The sequence below is a fragment of the Neolamprologus brichardi genome, chromosome 14 (genome assembly GCF_056152115.1).
Source record: "Neolamprologus brichardi isolate AB-2024 chromosome 14, ASM5615211v1, whole genome shotgun sequence".
NCBI classification, from domain to species: Eukaryota; Metazoa; Chordata; class Actinopteri; order Cichliformes; family Cichlidae; genus Neolamprologus; species Neolamprologus brichardi.
The window spans coordinates 22,182,401-22,200,394 of NC_142117.1; the positions used below are offsets into that span (position 1 = coordinate 22,182,401).

Here is a 17,994-nt window from a genome sequence, read left to right on the forward strand (position 1 = left end):
TGATTTATTTCCATTTTATAACTCACGACTGATCCAGACAGTCTAACCTCAGTCATTTCTACTCTGAAAATTAAGGAAACCAGACCAAAGCAATGAACAGGAAGTGCGGGTCTAAAAAAAAAATACTTTCCTCTTCCTCTACTGCCTGTTTTCCTGTTTTATGGGCAATCCCTCGCTCTCTTCCACCCAATTCCCCTTTATCTTTTACTCTGTAATAATCTTACTTTGTGTCCTTACTGTTTCTCTCTCTTGAAATGTTGTTTTCACAGTGTGGTCTAAATCATTTTCCTCTAAACGTATTACTTACTGACGCATTTCTTTTAGTTGTGATCAGAATGTTTTTTTAAATAAATAAAATACAAAAAGCAGCATAATATCAGATCAACTTGTTTATCAGAAAGACAAAATGAAAAACTGAATTCTACTTTTAACGAGCAACACAACATTTTGAAGTAAACCTGTTTTTTTCTCCTCTGAGCTGTTTTTCCCAGGACATGGCACTCAGCCAGGAGGAATGAAAGATGCTCATTAACAGTTTTAATACAACGCGCATGATATGCACAAAGAACTCTATTCATCCTATCATGGCATCAGTATATATGAAATGGGACTGCATTGTTGATTAAGAACTGCACGGACTTATACCTCAGTGATTACAGCTAAAAAGAACACCAACTCTATTTTTTCTTGCGACAAATTTAGATTTTTTCTTTTTCTTTTCTTTTTTTTTTTCAAAAATCTTGCTCTGTCTCTCCCTCCTGATTTTTTTTTTCTTTTTTCCGCCTAGGCAGACGGCATATGCACGCCTTCAGCAAGACGACCCACTTTTAGGCTGAATAGACTATTCTGCTGCTCCCTCTGTGTCATCACTGTGTTTACCACGGAGGTCTGAAGCTCAAGCTCATATCCCAACTCCCTAGTTTACACCTTATTTACAATTCCAGCACACTAGGCGAACATGTAGAGATGGATTTTATGAAGCTGTTTGGCACTGTTATCGCCGTTTTGTTCCAGCCTGGATCCACTTCTAAACTTAATGGTAAGAATTTCCTTCGAAGTGGGGAAAACTCCCTTTAAAAAAAACTTATAGTAGTTTTATTTCCGAGTTGTACGAGGTTTGTTGTTTTTCTGTTTTTCGCCGAGAAAGCTTCGATAATATCTGAATGACAAGACCACGAGTTGTATTTGTGTTGTTGTTGTTAATGTTTAAGTTAACGGGAACCGCTGGAAAACTTGTCCTCTCTCTCTCTCTCTGTGTGTGTGTGTGTGTGTGTGTGTGTGTGTGTGCTATAATCATAAACAGACAGCAGTCAAGCTCACAGCACAGCACATTTAATATGAGGAAAAATTATAATTTAACACCTTTAACTGTACTATAGCGCATCAGTAGGACTACAAGGATACAATAATGCTGCCAACTATATGCCTAATCACAACAATAGCCATAACTACGCCAAAATAATGTAAATCCGTATGCAGTATTGTAGTTTTTCCCCTCACAGTCTCCGCTGCGAGCCAGTCTGAAGGTATTTCTAGCCCATGGTTTGATCGCTTGTCTCTCCCAGGCTAGCGTAAGCGATGTGCAGCAAGTAGCTAACTAGGATCAATTGATTGTGAAAAGCTGAAGAAACTGGGACAGTTGCAACACTTTTTGGACTTCTCTCAGTCACTCTGGCGCTCTTTGGCTTACTTCTGGTCTGGGCAGACGTTGAGATCTTGGTCATGTTTCCCTTGAAAGAGATATTAATCTCAAGGGATTTCCTGGTTAAATAATGGCAGTGATCAAAGGAGACTAGCCAGACTGCTTTGATTTGATAGGAAAACAGCAGTAACTCAAATACCAACTCCTTACAAGCAAGATATGCAGAAGAGCATCTCTGAACACACAGTACATCAAAGCCTTGAAGATGATGGGCAGCAGCAAAAGACCACACCAGGTGCCACTGCTGTCTAAGAAAAGCAATGGAAACTGAAGTTTGCATGGGGTTTGCATGATTATAAAAACATTGCCTGGTCTGATAAGTCTTGATTCGTGCTGTGACATTTGGTTTGCAAGGTCAGGATTTGGTGTAAACAGCAGGAAAGGATCCATTCTGCCTTGTATCAGTGGGTCAGGCTTGTGGTGCTGGTGTAAAGGTGTGGGGGACATTTTCTTGACTCACTCTGGGTCCCTTTGTACCAACTCAGTGTTGTTTAAAATGCCACAGTCTACCTAACTGTTGGTGACCATGTCCATCCTTTCATGACTGTAGTGCCTAATGAAAGTTCTGGTTAGTGCATATGATGTATCACTCAAAATCTTGATGTGACTTTTGAGAAAGTCAGGAGTTGCACATGACCCAGTCTCAAAGGATGTTTGCACCATGAAGAAACTTGATTAAAGTTGACTAATTAATTAATTGCATAACTACTATTAATTAATGATAGTTATAAAATAGCAATGCCTTTGCTGATCTTGATTTAACTTGCAGATTGTGCTGAAGACAAGTTCTGTATGTTTTTATTTTAGTTAGATTTATCAGCACACAATGTCATTTAATTTAGATTTTACCCTTTTTTAAGTTTGGTTCTTAGTTTTACTTCAGTTTTACTAAAATTGTTTATTCATTAGTTTAATTTTAGCAAACTTCAACAACCTTGCACTGCAGCAAAACACAGCCACGTGTTTTAGATTGTTCTTGGGAACGTATAGGCAATCAGATTTGGCAATCAGATCACAACAAATTCAATTGTGCATTTTAGTATAAGAAAATAGAAACAAGGGAGGTTTTTTAGCCTGTCATGGTCTCATATTTCTTCATTCTTTTCATCAGATGCAATAGGATAAAGTGCGCGTAAACTAACTAAAAATCTAGAAAACCTAGAAAAACATTATTCTGATGACTGCTTTTATATGGTTGCCCTGCTCTCTCCCATGACAAAATATCATGTACCAGCCTGACACACTTAGTTTGATGGATGTGGAAGTCAGAAAAACAGTGATTAAAACTGAGTCTGGACATACAGAGGGTTGAGCAGCAAAAAAAACAGCAAATTTTGAAATGTGAAAAAATGAGAGTAAAATTATTTTTACTCGAGTGAGACTGATGTAGAAAAAAAAACCTTTTTTAAGCCCTTGAAAGTAAAGGTATAAATATCAGTACCGTCTGGTTGACTCTGCCCACATTGCAGTGGAAAGAATTTGGCAATGCAACCCAAACATTCTGGTTCCTATTTTTTGTCTGTGACACTGTAAGCAGCTTAAAATCTTCCTGCCACACAGATACCACAGGAAGAGTTCAGAAAACAAAAACCCTGCATTTATCATCTTGTTTTATCCTCAATGCTCCCGGTTGGTGTCCAGGGCAAAGAATATGCCGGAGCGGGACACAGCGTCCGTGTTACAAGGCGTCCTACATCCACGACAGCAGGCGAAGGCTGACCTTTGAGGATGCCAGACAGGCCTGCAGGTTGGACGGAGGAGAGCTGCTAAGCATCGAGACGGAAAGTGAGCAGCAACTGATAGAGAGGTACATACAAAAGCTGACCAATAGAGATGGCGACTTCTGGATCGGGCTCCGTCGCAACCCGCAACGTTACAGCGTCGGGACGTCAAGCCCAGGTTGCCCCTCGCAGTATTACTGGCTGGATGGAAGCAAGGCTAAGTTCAGGTTTTTCTTCTTTGTTTTAAAATATATTTTTCATCTGTGTAAATGTTTAAGCTGCATCTGTGAAAACAGTAAGAGTGGCCCCCCGAGACACAGTGTGCTGCAGATGGAAGTGGAAAAAGGCTGTATTCAATGATGACTCAGAAAAAATATTGGATTAGGTGATGTTTGTGTGGGAGCGAAGGAATGTCTAATGTCCTTTGCAAGAATTTGGGATTAAGATAGAAATAAATGACACACTGTTTGAGCTCAGGACAGCACGGTGGTGTGGTGGTTAGCATTGCTGCCACACAGTAAGTGGGTCCTGTGTTTGAATCCAGCATCCACCAGTGGAGTTTGCACGCTCTCGTTATATCTGAGTCCATTCTCTCGAGGTACCATAGGTTTCTCTCACAGACCAAACACATGCAGTTTAATGAGGTTTGTGTTAGGTAATTGGTGATTGTAAATTGCCCATAGGGGTGAGTAAGAATAGTCATCTGTCTCTGTCAGCAGTCAAGAGAAAGAATGAAATAAAATTGATATATAGTCTAAACTTGTGCATCTTATTTGTTGCAGGAACTGGCACTGGGATGAGCCATCGTGCGGTAAGGAAATGTGCGTAGTTTTGTATCACCAGCGCTCTGAAACACCTGAGGGCCGTTTCCTGTTCCAGTGGAATGATGACAACTGCAGCTCCAAGAACAACTTTGTCTGCAAATACGCAGAAGGTGAGCTGGTATACCTCACACATACTAGTGATCTAGCTGGCTTAAGAGTGCTGGAAAATGTTAAAATTTGGTACTGTTGGTTGTTTTTTTAGTTCCTAAATCTACAAAACTAGAATTTTTTTTGTCTAGGGATCGCAGCTACAATGTATCCACTGCTGCCAGCAGCTAAAACTAAACAGAAAGAGTTTTAATGGTATGTTTTCTTACAACCGACATTAAAATATAGCTGATTACATGAAAAGAGGGGAAAAAATGACTCGTTTCTTTCCATAAAGCGACCTTTAGTAGTCTCACTCATGTATTGCTTTCTTCCTCTGAATAACACTAATTTATTTCCCTGTTCTGCAGAAAAAGTACCAGTATTTACTGAGGACAGAAACACAGCATATGCAGGTACTTGTCAGCTTAGAAATGCTAATATTAGAACGTGATACAACTCTGTACTCACGTCTGCTGTGTACTGTGTATTCTGAAAACAACCATGTATTCCATGTAATGTGATCGCATGAAAATTGTTATATTATACATAATATTCTGTATGTTTGATTACATTTTGTTTATTGTCCTTTGAGACAACCAACACCTGCAGGAAGCATCCTAATCAGATGCCTGAACCACTTCGACCGGCTCCTTTCAATGTGGAGGAGCAGCAGCTCTACTCCAAATCCATTTTGAATAACCAAGCTCTTCACCATTACTTTAAGGGAGAGCTCAGCCACCCTTTTCGTTGCTTATATCTGCAGCCTCATTCTTTTGGGTATTACTACAGTCTTCATAAATACATAAAAGGCTAAAGAAAATTTATACATGCTTGTGACCTCTTTTAAACACTTTTTCTGTGAGAAACATGGTAAATGGGCTACATACTACATGCGTCAGTCACCCATGCACACATATTCATAAAAGCACTTTTTTCTACTCATAAATCCTTTCTAGCTAAATTTCACACACATTCATACTCCAATAAATGCATTGGAGAGCAACCTGAGGTTCAGCATCTTGCCTAAGCATATTTGGTATGCAGACTGGAGCGGCCAAGGATCCAGCCACCAACCATATAAAGATAAAACATGAAGATTCTCTGGAGAACTCTATTTTTTTTAACTGCTAAATTTTCTAGAAATTAAAATGCTACTGTGCTCCGCAGTAGAACATATGCGTCACCTGTAATAGTCTATCTATGGGTGAGTTTAGTGAAATCATACATTATGTGATATATATATATATATATATATATATATATATATATATATATATATATATATATATATATATATATATATAGATATATATATATAGATATATATATATATATATATAGATATATAGATATATATATATATATATATATAGATATATATAGATATATATAGATATATATATATATATCTATATATCTATATATATATATATATATATATATAGATATATATAGATATATATAGATATATATAGATATATATAGATATATATAGATATATAGATATATATAATCGAATCATTTAAAATATTTTCCACACGCACCTGTTGATTTTGTTTTCTGGTTTCTCTAGTTCCATCTTTGATTCCAAGCATACTGTCAACCACAGAAAGTAACGAAAGGATAAAAGTAGCACTACCTGAATCCTCTGGTAAGAATGGAAAGAAAGTATTCTTGATACTCTGAGGTATGTTTTGGGAAACTATGAAAAACCACTGTGTCACAAGCAAAGTTCTTTTGTTCACAGTATCTTTCTCTGGCAACACCTTCAACATTTCCTACATCCTTTATGCGACTATCCCTGCGCTACTGTTGCTGTTGTTTGCAGCTGTTGGTTTCTTTTGCTACAAACAGCATGCTAAGAGGTAAAACAGACAGCTATAAGAATTTTTTTTTTTATGCATTTGATTATATGAGTATGTCCTGCTGATTTTAACTTTGGCCCTCTTTCATATTTAGGAGGAAGACAGAAACAGAAAACTATCCCAGCAGATCAAAACAGTGGGTGCTAGCAACAGCTTCATCTTGCCCTGTGCAAGGACCTTATGCCTACAGTGACATTACCAAACTGCCTCACACTGCTCTGGACAGCAGGATAGCAGCAGAAATCATGACAAAGTACTCCGGTTCTCCGTCCCATGACTCCCTGTGCAACGATTATGAGAATGTGTCGTGTGTGGACAATGAGACCGGCTTTGTCACCAATGACATTTATGAGCCCTGCAGAGCTCAAAGCCGGCGCTGCCGCAGTCAGACTGGATGGGTGGAAAATGAGATCTATGGATAACACCGGTGTCTGCAAATGTCCGTCAACCACAGACAGACTACAGTTACACTGTGCGGTGCAGGATTTCTAAACAGCTTGGCCATATCTGCACAGGTTTCACTCAATTTTCTAGCCCTGCATGTAGAATGTACTGTCTGCAAATCAGTGTATTCCATAAAACAGGGAAGCTTAATGTTTTATCCATGACTTGCTATTCACGTACACATGACTTTATATTTCTGATGTTTTAATAAAAATGTGTTACAGTCAGACCAATGGCACTGTTAACTCCGTGAATCACTGTGATAGCATGCTGATAGATGTAGACACATTGTTTTCCATAATCACCATCGTAGTATGGATGCCCAAAATTGCAGACTAGTTCCACACTATATAAAGCTGAAGCTGATCAAATCTGATTGAAAAAGAAAAGGATGAGAAGTTAAAGGATTGCCAAAGTGATTCTCATGAGGGCACAAATGTGTGTATACAATTTCATAATAATCCATTCAACAGCTGTTGAGACCCCTACTGTAATCCACTAATCTTATAGTGGCACTTACTACATTACAGGCTATGTACTAAAATGCAAAGGCTGGAAACTGCAAAAATACAAAACCAAATCATGCCATAAAGGTTCTAACATTTCATAAGGTTAATGAAAAGTGGGTGAAGATATTACAGAAAAGTTAAAGTGGAATATCAAAAGCATTAGTCTATTTATCACCTGGGGAGAATGCACAAATTTTCAAGGCAAATTTTGGTCCTGTATTAAAGTAATTTAGGCTAAAGGGGCAGGCCATCTGATAGACTGCTGATAATGCTGTCCTTAAAAATTGTGTTATATTTTAAGTTAACTGAATAAATGGTAAGACCAATTCATCAAGCAGCTAAAGATGCAGGTCATGTGTGCACAGGTCTCTAAGCTAAGCTAACAGAATGGGCTTTGAGTAAAAAAAAAAATTTCAACTCAAAGAAAAACACATTTTTGTGCCCACTTATTTCCTTTGTTCAGTTTAAACCTTCGGCTCTAATAAATTATGCAACATTACAGCAGCACTAAAGTTTTTAGGCATTAATGAAACCAAAGAAGCATTAATAGTTCAGGTCAGCTTGGTGGTGCAGCAGCGCTGCTGAATCTGACATAACAGATTGTGCAATTAGCCTAATCCTGCAATATTGCACCCCCACAGAGATACTCATTTTGTAAACAATCGCACATTAAACTACTCAGCTTCTCTTTTTACAATAATGTCAAAGGATATGATGAGTCAGAAGACAGAGACGGTTTGCTTGTTGGCTTGCTGCTGTGATGGAGACTCCAACCCAGGGACTTTTTTGACCTTTTCTCTAAACTTGAACTTTGGTGTCATCCCTGTGTAAGGCTTCCTGTTTGGTCTCTGATGTCAGAGCCCAGCAGAGAACATGAGGAAACACCGATGGCTGAACTGCTGTGGCCAAAATAAACCTCAAAGTTGTGCGGTTTCCTGACTCCACCTGATTGTGCACGAGGTTCAACTTTCCCACTGATCTGACAGAAACTTGAGGCCAGTTTAGAATATATCACACCGTTAATCAGTGCATGTGCATTTCCATGTTCATTTTTAAAGATCACTCTTTATGTTACATATACAAATGTCTGTGTTTTTTTCTAAATGTGCACTGAGTGGGTGTTGGATCGGTGTCTTGGAAAGATGTAGCAAGCCCAGTAAGGAGAGGCTGAGTGTGTTCTTGGAGAATGTTAGACAGGAAATGCCAAAAGCACATCTGGAACTCTTACATTCAGGAAGTCAATGCGTGACAGCGGAGGCCTTCGGAGCGCTGCTCTGCCTGCCTGCTTAGCAATCCACTGTTCTCCGTTTGACTGTCACTACACAACATGAAGAAAAGCAGTGCCAGTTGCAGAGCTGTGCTGCAATTCAGACACGAAGATTGCTTCTTTTTCTGATGTGTAGTTAAGATATTTTGGCTGCATTCTTTGTTTAATAATAATATAGATATACAGATGGGATCTGCTTTAAAGCTGCTTGAAAGCATGGAGTGTAATCAGTCAAGCACTGAGGAAAAGGAAAATATGGAGCCTCGCTTCAGTTTTCTACTTTTGCCAACAGATGGTGCTGTCATGTAGCTGACAAAAGTTTCTTTGTGGCTGATAAAATGTCTGATTTTATATGGAGCTCTGCATATTCCATTATGTAATGTTATAGATTAGAAATGCACGTTGCATAGCTGGATTAATCAGCTATAGATAGATAGATAGATAGATAGATAGATAGATAGATAGAAGCACAACTAGCTGTTTGTTTGTTTTTTTGCTTCTTAATTTTTTTTTTTTTTTACTTATTTTTGCAGACCCCACTCTGGAGGCTTTCACGCCGGTTCAGACCGCTTTTAGCCCCTGTCTCCCCCTATATTTTTCACTCGCAGCCGACAAAAGCTTATTAAACACCTGCAGGGCAAAAACTTCAAAGTTACCTATGCGTGCAATCAAGAAGGGCAGGCGAGCAAACAGATTTCAGAATAGCAATTTTACCGGTTGACGTAAGAGGTGGGTCTGGTTGTCCTGGCAACCAATTGGCACTGAAGTGTGGAGCGGCTCGGTGGCCCCGCCCCCTGTACAAATACCCCTATGGCTTTGACGTCAATACACGTCAACCGGAGAACATGATGCCTCTTTGCAAGTCAACTCGTGTGCTCTGTCGCTGATAGAGGCGCCTCAAGCTGAAATATTATAGCTCTATTGTACTGAAGAACGTGGTGTGACAGCCCGCGGGCTCAGCAAATGGCCAGCTTCGTATCTCCACACTAGCGGACAGGGTCGCCACAGTGGCGTTCAGGCGGCCGAGGGCGACACAGAAATCAACTTTGTGTATTTTAATGGACACGCTTCGAGCGGCGGCGGCGGCAGCGGCGGTGGCGGGCGGTTTGTTTTCCTTTCGTCTTTATCTCGAGCTGCTCAAGTAAGCCCCAGTCTGCCCCTCGTGTGTCCCTGCACGTCTGGCTGCCTCCTACTCTTCCACTCAACAGTCCCGTTTTAGAACAGCATGGTCATGGCTGACAGTGTCCAAAAACCGCTGATCCGGGGTCCGGTCCGAGTGGGCTTCTACGACATCGAGCGCACTTTAGGAAAGGGCAATTTCGCTGTGGTGAAGTTGGCCCGACACCGCATAACCAAGACGGAGGTGAGTGTGTGAGCAAACTAGTTAGCCCGAAAGCTAACTTGTGCTACTGTTTTAGCGTAGTTATATAACTTTTATGCACAAGTTGACACCCCTAGATAGCGAAATGCTCTCCAGCACCGTGCACTAAATAGCATCTTTGGATCACATAACTACCGGCCACTTGGACTGCTCCGGTTCGAGCAACAGCTGGTGTGCCTGAAAGCTTGCAGGTACAGGAGCAGTGAATGACTGCACGTTCACCCCTCTCAGCTGACATCACTGCCAGTAAAAAAAATAAATAAATAAAAAAGGTCTGACCACTAGCGCTGCTGGGAAACACAAACTGTAAACATGCATGCTTTATTATTATTTTAATTATTTGTTTTTCTGCACATGCATCCGTTTGGTTAATGACCCAGACGGATGCATGTGCAGAAAAACAAATAATTAAAATGACCCAGACGGTAGCCACAGTGTACCTACTCAAGAGTGGTTGGTGCTGTATCTGGGGCATGCAGCATGGGTCGGTGGTCCCCTTATGTAATTCAAGTAATGATGTGATTTTTTTTTTTTTTTTTTTTTAGTTATTTCTTATCCCAGCACTGCTCAGAGCTTTGTGATGAGCAGGGTATGTCATGCCAGATATGCTGTAATTGGAAAGCAAAGTATTTTGCATGCAGACACTGCTTTTTAGGGGGGTGGGGGGGTCGAGGGTCTTAACTAAGCTTGGAGTGATATTACAAACATTGCACACTCTTAGGTAATGCAGCATGAGAGCAGAGGGAACAGGGCTCGGGGTTTGTGTGAGTGTACTTCTGGTTTTATGTCAGCTTTGTGCAGAAGGGCCCTTTCTCAACCAGTACCACGGAGTGCCACGACTTTCTGCTGTAATGACAGAGACACAAGGAATTTGCTGTAAAGAGTGTTCAGTGAGGAAAAGATAAGGGGCAAAGAAAAAAAATAAAATAAAAGCTGTATTGTGTGAGACAGTGATAAGACTGGAGAGTTGCTGCACACTTTGATCTCTGGAGCCTCCAACTGATTACACCGTACAGAAAAAAAAACAGATTTACATCATCCAGGCGAGACCCTTGGTAGGTTTAATGAATAACAAGGCAACAAAATGGCTCTGTAGACTCTTATCTTGTTACTCTGGTTATTAAAGCACGCAAAGTGGCACAGCATTACTCTAGCCAGGTAATCTGCACCGTGTAACATTAACAGCTCTGTGAATGCAGGTTTTAATTTCAGGCAAACGTTACACCAGGTGATTTCGGTAAGCGACTACACCTCTCCCTCAGCTGGAGTGGTATTAAAGATGAATGAAAACATGGGTTGTTTTTTAGGCGGGGTTTGGTAGAGGTCACTCAGTGATGGTCAGTATGGAGAACAAATGCAGCTGCCCAGCTCTGGCAGTGGGCCTGGCACTGTTGTTTTTTTTTATTTTTTTTATTTTACAGCAGCCAAGGTCGGCCGGAGTGGCAGGCTATTAACTTATGTGATGCCATCTGCCTTGAGAATTTGCCCGGGCACAAGCGATATTAGCATAGTGTAAAGAAAACCAGTGTACTGACACATGAAACGGCAGATGTTGTGTTACGATGTGAATGTGTGGGCATATTCCCGGACAGGTTTATCTCTGTGTAAATAACCTACTGTTTCTGTGCGTGGCCCCTGCATGTGATACTGACCCATTCATCCCAGTAAGAACATATTGCAGCTTGTGGCTTTACATACTGTTTTGTGTTGTGTGTTTTGTTGTCTTGTGTGTCAGCTCAGCAAGTTGTACATCTATCCATATCTGATTATAGCGTCATCATGTCTTTCTGCTTTCATTGTATGAGCTAAATTCACCTCTAACTCACTGTCCTCCAGTGACCTTGTGCCAGCACAGTTCACGAGAAGTCTTGTGTGCTGTGTGTGGGTTTAGTTTTGTTGACAATGTAATCAGGTAGCACAGATCTTTTCATGTTAGGTCTTCTGTTGTCCCTCTGTAGCAGAACAAAGATTTTGAATCTCATGCCCGAAGGGTCTGCACAGGTAGCTGGAGTGCCATTAAAAGATTTCGATTTAATCCTGAATTGAACACCTGCCTGTACGTAGCTAGGGAGATGATAATGGAAAGTGTTAAACCTATCAAAATACCCATTGCTGCTCATCTGTAAGTCCAAACTGTTAATATGTTAAAGGCAGGTCAATAAGTTACAGATCTGTCGTTAAAATTAAAAGCTGTGCTCACGCTCCGCGCAAGAGAATGCATTACATTTCCTTGACTTACTTGAATAATACTACTTCACTGACACAGTGGGCTTGAACCCAAAAAGAAAATATGCAGTGCGCCGTGATAGTCGATCACTGCAACTTTCCTGATGAAAAATTTAGTAATGTGAAAAGAATCTGCTGTTTAAATGATCGTCACGCTGCAGACAAAATGCCTGTGATAAGTGCCCGGATGAAAATTCAGTGTCAGACAGTATTATTTTGGAATCAGATAAATCCTCAAACCACATGGCTCTGTAACCCAACTTGCCTTTCTAAGATAGTACCCTATAGTCTGTGCTGCCACATTCTTGTTTTGTCTAAGCAGCTCCAGAAGTCTAATTTATTCAGTTTTATATCATGGAAGAATTGGAAAAATGTTAAATATTCACGTTTCTGAAGCAGCAACTAGATGCATTTTAGAGATATTTGCTTAAAAGGAACTTGAATAAATAGCCACTATTTTGGTAGCTGATTAGGGCTACTAAAAAATCTTTAAAAAATAAAAAAAAATTCAAAAGCAAAAGTTATATTCCTGTATTTCTTGTTTTGATTTTTATTTGAATTTCCCAGAAAGTCAAAATTCAGACTTTTTCCCCCACTCAGAATTAAGAATTTCTTTTTTGCCCTCATAATTCTGTGTGTGGGTGGGTAAATTTAAAAAAATAAATAAATCAAAGTCTAATAAATTCTTTGAAAATCGAAATTCTGACTCAGAATTCTGAATAAAACATTTAAATCTAAAAACTTGATGTTTCAGCTCAGTGCTTTAAAATCCTGCCCTCAGGTGAGTTTTCTAGCTCAGTCTAACGGTGGTGTGATTGCCGGGGTCCCCTGTTGTTTACTCGTTCAGCTTCGCTCACAGATGCTTGGAGCACTTCTGATGAAATGCTGTTTATGAGACAGTCTAAAGATGAGATGTTAATGTTGCTCTGCTCTTTCCCAGCCAATGTTAATCAAAGCCAAGCGTGGTGGAAGTTTTGCGTGTGTGATTTACACTTGTTCGTGTCATTGTGGCCGTGTGTATATCCAGTAAAGCAGGTGGTTGCATCAGTCCGATGTAATATTTCATTATTTGAAGGCTGTTTACGGAGGTTTTGGTACAAGCTGTATTTATCTCACGAACAGTTTTCTTATTTCCACAAAAAAAGGCACAAAGAAACTCCGAAGAGGAGCAGACTGTCCGCCTTTGTTGCTTGGAGAACATTAAATTCCTTTCTGCACTAGTGTTTGCGTAAATCTGGGGAGCTCCTTGTCATTGTCCATCAAACTCTGATGAGCTTTAACAATAACTCCGTTTTGTGTTATTAAGAAACTGATTGTTTACAGTTGTGTTGTTGATCCTTGATTCTGCAGGTGGCCATTAAGATCATCGACAAGACCCAGCTGGATGCCGTCAACCTGGAGAAGATCTACAGAGAAGTGCAGATCATGAAAATGCTGGACCACCCCCACATTATTAAGCTCTACCAGGTGAGTCTCTGGCTTCATTGTGTGTAGCGCAGCATCTTTTGAGTGCCAGATGGGGACTAAACGATTAATCTTTTTCGATGTGCTGATTTCATCTTTCTACTTTGATTTGGACTACAGCATGGCATGATTTTTTTTTTTCTAGTCTCTGGTGCATTTTATGTCTCTCCCAAAAGGAAATATTTGTTAATTGTTATTCCCCTGTGTTGCAATGCTGTGAAGATAAGTAGTCTAATGTCATTTTTTTTAAACTTAGCGTTTGTCTCTCACTTGACAAGCCTTGATCAAGAGTTTTTCCAGAGATTTATTTCTGTTTTGAGTGCTTAGATCTGACTTTTTCTTTAACCCATCCAATCCCAATCTCTTGCGATTTGTCACAGACACTGTAGAGGTGATGTTGGAAGAATGCCCAGAGTACTGCATATATTTAAACAGGAATTTAACAATTTACGAAAAAGTTTGTCGGAATTTATTAAAAGCGTCATCACACGGGCCCAAATTCACACGTGCTGCTAGAGTGTTTTCTAATGTAAACTGCTGTAATGGGTGCTCTGGGTTAGTCTTTATCATCAATCAGCCCTAACTGTGCAAACAGTCTCACAAAAAAGACAGAAGAAGAACATAATGGGTCAATATTTGTGGTTGGGAAACAATGTTTTCGGGTGAGTAAGGATAACATGCTTCAGAGTGTGGAGTAATTTGTTGAAAATGTACATTGATGAGGACATTATGAGTCATTTTTCTTTCACCCAGAAAAGTTTTCCGGAGCCTGTTGATATTACTTTCGTCTTTTGAATGAATACGTGCACTTTTCCACGTCTCCAGTCAAAGTTTATCTTTGTGAAGGCAGGGGCGAGATTGTAATGTGTAACATGCAGTGACTGTGTGGACCCAAAGTAACAGCTGTTGAAGGGCCCAAGAATTTGCAAGGAGACATTTATGTGGAGGAGAACTTGCTGTAGCAGCAGCAGCAGCAGCAGCAATAGCAGCAGCAATAGCAGCAGCAGCAGCAGCAGCAGCAATAGCAGCAGCAGCAGCAGCAATAGCAATAGTAGTGTGAAAACGCAGGAGCAGTCCAGGTCATTTTCTAATGCATAAGCACACAATTGTGGCCTAGCAGAACCTGCCATTGCAGTTAAAGATATGAGAGCATAGCTAATGACTGACTGGCTCTCTGCACTTATTTCATCTCTGTATGTGTTGCACACTGTATGAAGATACCAGCGGCAGAAATTTAACAAACTATTTTTGGATTCATCATATGTGACGTGTGTTTTAAAATGAGTTGTAACTGACTGCTCGACTCCAGCACGAGTCACCGCGTCAGTTTGTATTTGCTAAAACAAACTGAAACCACAAATGTTCCGTCAGACCTTGATTCACCATCTGGCAACAGCTTTATTTTTCAGCATGCACTGCCAGTGCAGTAAAAGCATACCTGGATTTAAAAAACACAAAACACACACACACTTTGTAGCACTATCATTCATAGATTGACCTCCCCATAGAATTGTGCGGCACATAAATGTCCTTCAAGAAGCCTGGAGAACTATTCCCAAAGACTACTTAAAGAAATTGCAAGAAGGTTTGCCTAAGAGTTCAGGCTGTGTTGAAGAATAAAAAGGATTTTACTTCCAGCTTCAAGCTTGCCTTGTGTACTGTTTTTATTTACGTTTGCATATATTCTTAAATTTTGTGGGCACCATCAGCAAACAATGCCAGTTTGGTGTTTTCTTTTGTTTTTTAATTTGCAGTAAAATGTCTCTTTGCCTTGAGCTGAGATTGTTTTCAAATGAAGTACGTTTCAGTGGTTTCTTCACCAAGTTGATTTTTGGATGATATCATGAGCACAAACCATTAAATAGACAAGAATGCTGAAGAACATGAACTTCTTTTCTTCCCCTTCTGCAGACAGAGGAGCCAGTATGTTATACTTCAGTGTTATACTGGTTTACATCTGAATGCACGAGACACAGTCCAGAGTTTGATAATTGGACATTTAAAGGTGAACTCTGGTATTGCTCCTTTCCCCACAGGTTTTCTCGTCTGAAGACATCCTGACATGTTGCAGTAGAAAATCACTGGGTACATAAGGAAAATAAATGTTGGCTATGTTCCCTTCAGAGTTGGAGTTCTGGTGTTGTGCGTGTGGTTCGTTGTCAACCTGTCATGAGATACTGGGACGCTTGAATAGATTATAGCTGCTGTTAATGTTATTATTAAGAGCTTTATTTCTCTTTTCTCCTATGGAAAGTCAAAAAGTATGTTGATGAACAAGTATATTTCCCTTTGTACACACCTTTGTTTTCTTCTTTTTGATCACATGCTGCTAATTGGGGTGACTGTGATTTTATTTTATTTTAAATGTAATATTAATGCTTTTAATTCATTAGTACTATTAAACCAGGGCACATTATTAGCAGTATGAGCATATACTGAAAATATTTCAGGGAAATAAATCTTGCATCTAAATAATTTCCCATGTGCCACCTGGGCACTTTTACAGCATTCAAATAAATTTAGTCAACTCACAAAATAGTGTTTTCTAAAGTGAACGACCGTGATTGTTGGACTCTCTTGGCGTTTTAGACAGCCGAAGGTAAACTCATTTCACATAGTTACTATGATGGCCGCTGCTTTTCACAAAATAAACCTAACCACTGATAACTCAACAGTTTTGGTGATTCAGTTGTATTACATAAGCCTTTGGGTCCTGTTACATTTACTGTGTAGGAAAAGTAAATGAGCGTTCATTATCATTACACAACCATCTGGCACTGTTCCAGCTTTCTGTTGAGTTATTTTGGTGCGTATCATTATTTCCAGCAGCCTAACCATCCAATCAGCGCCGGTCAATTAGTAATTTCCTTTCCAATCTCATAAACTAGGATTGGCTCTGTGGCCCAGAGGAAAGCTGCAGCCAATGAAGGTGCACAAAGATACAGGACAGCGGATCCGGACTCTTGTTTTTCATGTGTCGTGTAGCCTTTTCTTGTATTGGCCCCTGATCTGACTTCCAAACTTTTTTTTTGTCCATCTTTTAATCCTCTGGCTGTTTTTAGGGCTTCAGCTCTCTGCTTTCGCTCTTATTCCAGTCGATGTTATTTTTTGAAAGAGGTTTTGTTATATTGAGAGTAATGCCAGTACAATGTGAGTGCTTCATTTGAATATGAGTCATACTGAAGAAAAATGCTTGAATCCATTAAGGATAGTATTGGATTGACCCTGACCCCATGTCAGTACACCGAACACTGCAATCAATGGTTGGTGTGAAAACCCATTCAGTTCATTACATTTAAAGCTATAAATCACTATTTCACAGTGCTTTTATTAAAACAATATACTGTAATGTGATTAATACTAGAGTGGTAGCAGCTGCAATTATTATGTTATTTATTTATTGGGGGGGTTCCTATCTAACTACAGTTAGAGGTAACTATAACTGACAGCGTATGCAAGTCAAACATCTTTAGTTTTTTGGTTTTGTCAACTAAACTTTTTATTTTCATACTAAAATTAATTTTTAAACTTCAGTTTCCCCCAAAACTACTACAGGTAAAAGGTAAACTACTTTTACCTTACCAAACAAAAGCATGTGCAACACAGTTATATAACAAAGAAACCCGAAATTTTCCAGTGTGTTGATTACTTCACCAGATAACAGGATATCAGACTTTTTTTTTCACTCAGTGCTATTATTTTCCTAATAACTGCTTTATTCCTTTGCTTATAACAAGCCTGCTGTCTTGTCACAGAGGTTTAGCTACTTACTGGCTTTGTTAGCTTCTTTAAGCTAACAATCTTCTGAAGGTGACTGAAGTGTCCAATTTGATTGATTGTTAGGTTTTCCACATGTTGGTGAACTTGTCTTCACACGCACGCATGAAAAGGTCCAGCTCATCATCAAGCATAAGTGAAGCTGACCAGCCGATCACCGAGTCCCGAGTCTAAGATGTTGAAAATCAGCAGATTCATGTCATTGTCAGGTCAATAAGTCCCTTAATTAACAGAGGAAATTAGAGGTGCTCTTTATCACAGTCTGATACTTAAAAGTAGACAGTATCTAAAATAATGTTTAATTGATCTTCAAGCATGAAGTTATCTCAAAGGACAGCCAAAGCAGCCCACAAGCACTAACACACAGTGCATTTCCATTTATTGGTTTTTAAAATACAAACTATGACATTTTTCAGAATTTACTGCATGTCATTAAACTTCTCAAGCAGGACTGGCTATATCAAACCCCTGTAATTTTTTTTGTCATGAATTATTCATTGTCTTGTTTACTTACTTTGATCAGAAAGTCCTGATGATGAAAATTGCCTTGCTTTTTATTATTTCCACCACTTAGACTGTGATTGTTGTGCTTGTGATAGGTTTGTTTGTTTGTTTTTGTTTTTGTCACAGGTGTCAAAAATCATTCCCTGCAGTTGCACAAGAGCATCACTCTTGTTCACTAATGTGCATTACCTTCTAAAAGTAGAAGAATAAACTGTTGATT

At 39.5% G+C, this 17,994-nt stretch overlaps 2 protein-coding genes across 4 annotated transcripts in view; both read left to right on the forward strand.

Annotated features, from left to right (window-relative positions):
* Positions 1-823: 823 nt before the first annotated feature.
* On the forward strand, positions 824-6,879 carry laynb (layilin b). Its single transcript, XM_006795436.3, has 7 exons — positions 824-1,039; positions 3,344-3,650; positions 4,206-4,357; positions 4,706-4,750; positions 5,911-5,988; positions 6,085-6,202; positions 6,297-6,879. The coding sequence occupies exons 1-7, from the start codon at positions 967-969 to the stop codon at positions 6,622-6,624; spliced, it is 1,101 nt and encodes a 366-aa protein (XP_006795499.1). The 5' UTR covers positions 824-966; the 3' UTR covers positions 6,625-6,879.
* Positions 6,880-9,257: 2,378 nt separating this feature from the next.
* The window catches only part of sik2b (salt-inducible kinase 2b), a 44,978-nt gene continuing 36,241 nt past the window's right edge, over positions 9,258-17,994 (forward strand). For all 3 annotated transcript variants that reach the window (XM_006795434.3, XM_006795435.3, XM_035909764.2), the window contains exons 1-2: positions 9,258-9,785; positions 13,380-13,496. In XM_006795434.3, the coding sequence (XP_006795497.1) occupies positions 9,648-9,785; positions 13,380-13,496 (255 nt within the window). In that variant the 5' untranslated portion in view covers positions 9,258-9,647. The remainder of the gene's footprint in view (positions 9,786-13,379; positions 13,497-17,994) is intronic.

Bases quoted from the DNA above. Each gene is read 5' to 3' on its own strand.
- laynb (XM_006795436.3), top strand. From the start codon at position 967: ATGGATTTTATGAAGCTGTTTGGCACTGTTATCGCCGTTTTGTTCCAG. The intron at 5,989-6,084 runs GTAAGAATGGAA...TTTTGTTCACAG, and splicing joins AGCACTACCTGAATCCTCTG to TATCTTTCTCTGGCAACACC. The intron at 6,203-6,296 runs GTAAAACAGACA...TTTCATATTTAG, and splicing joins TACAAACAGCATGCTAAGAG to GAGGAAGACAGAAACAGAAA.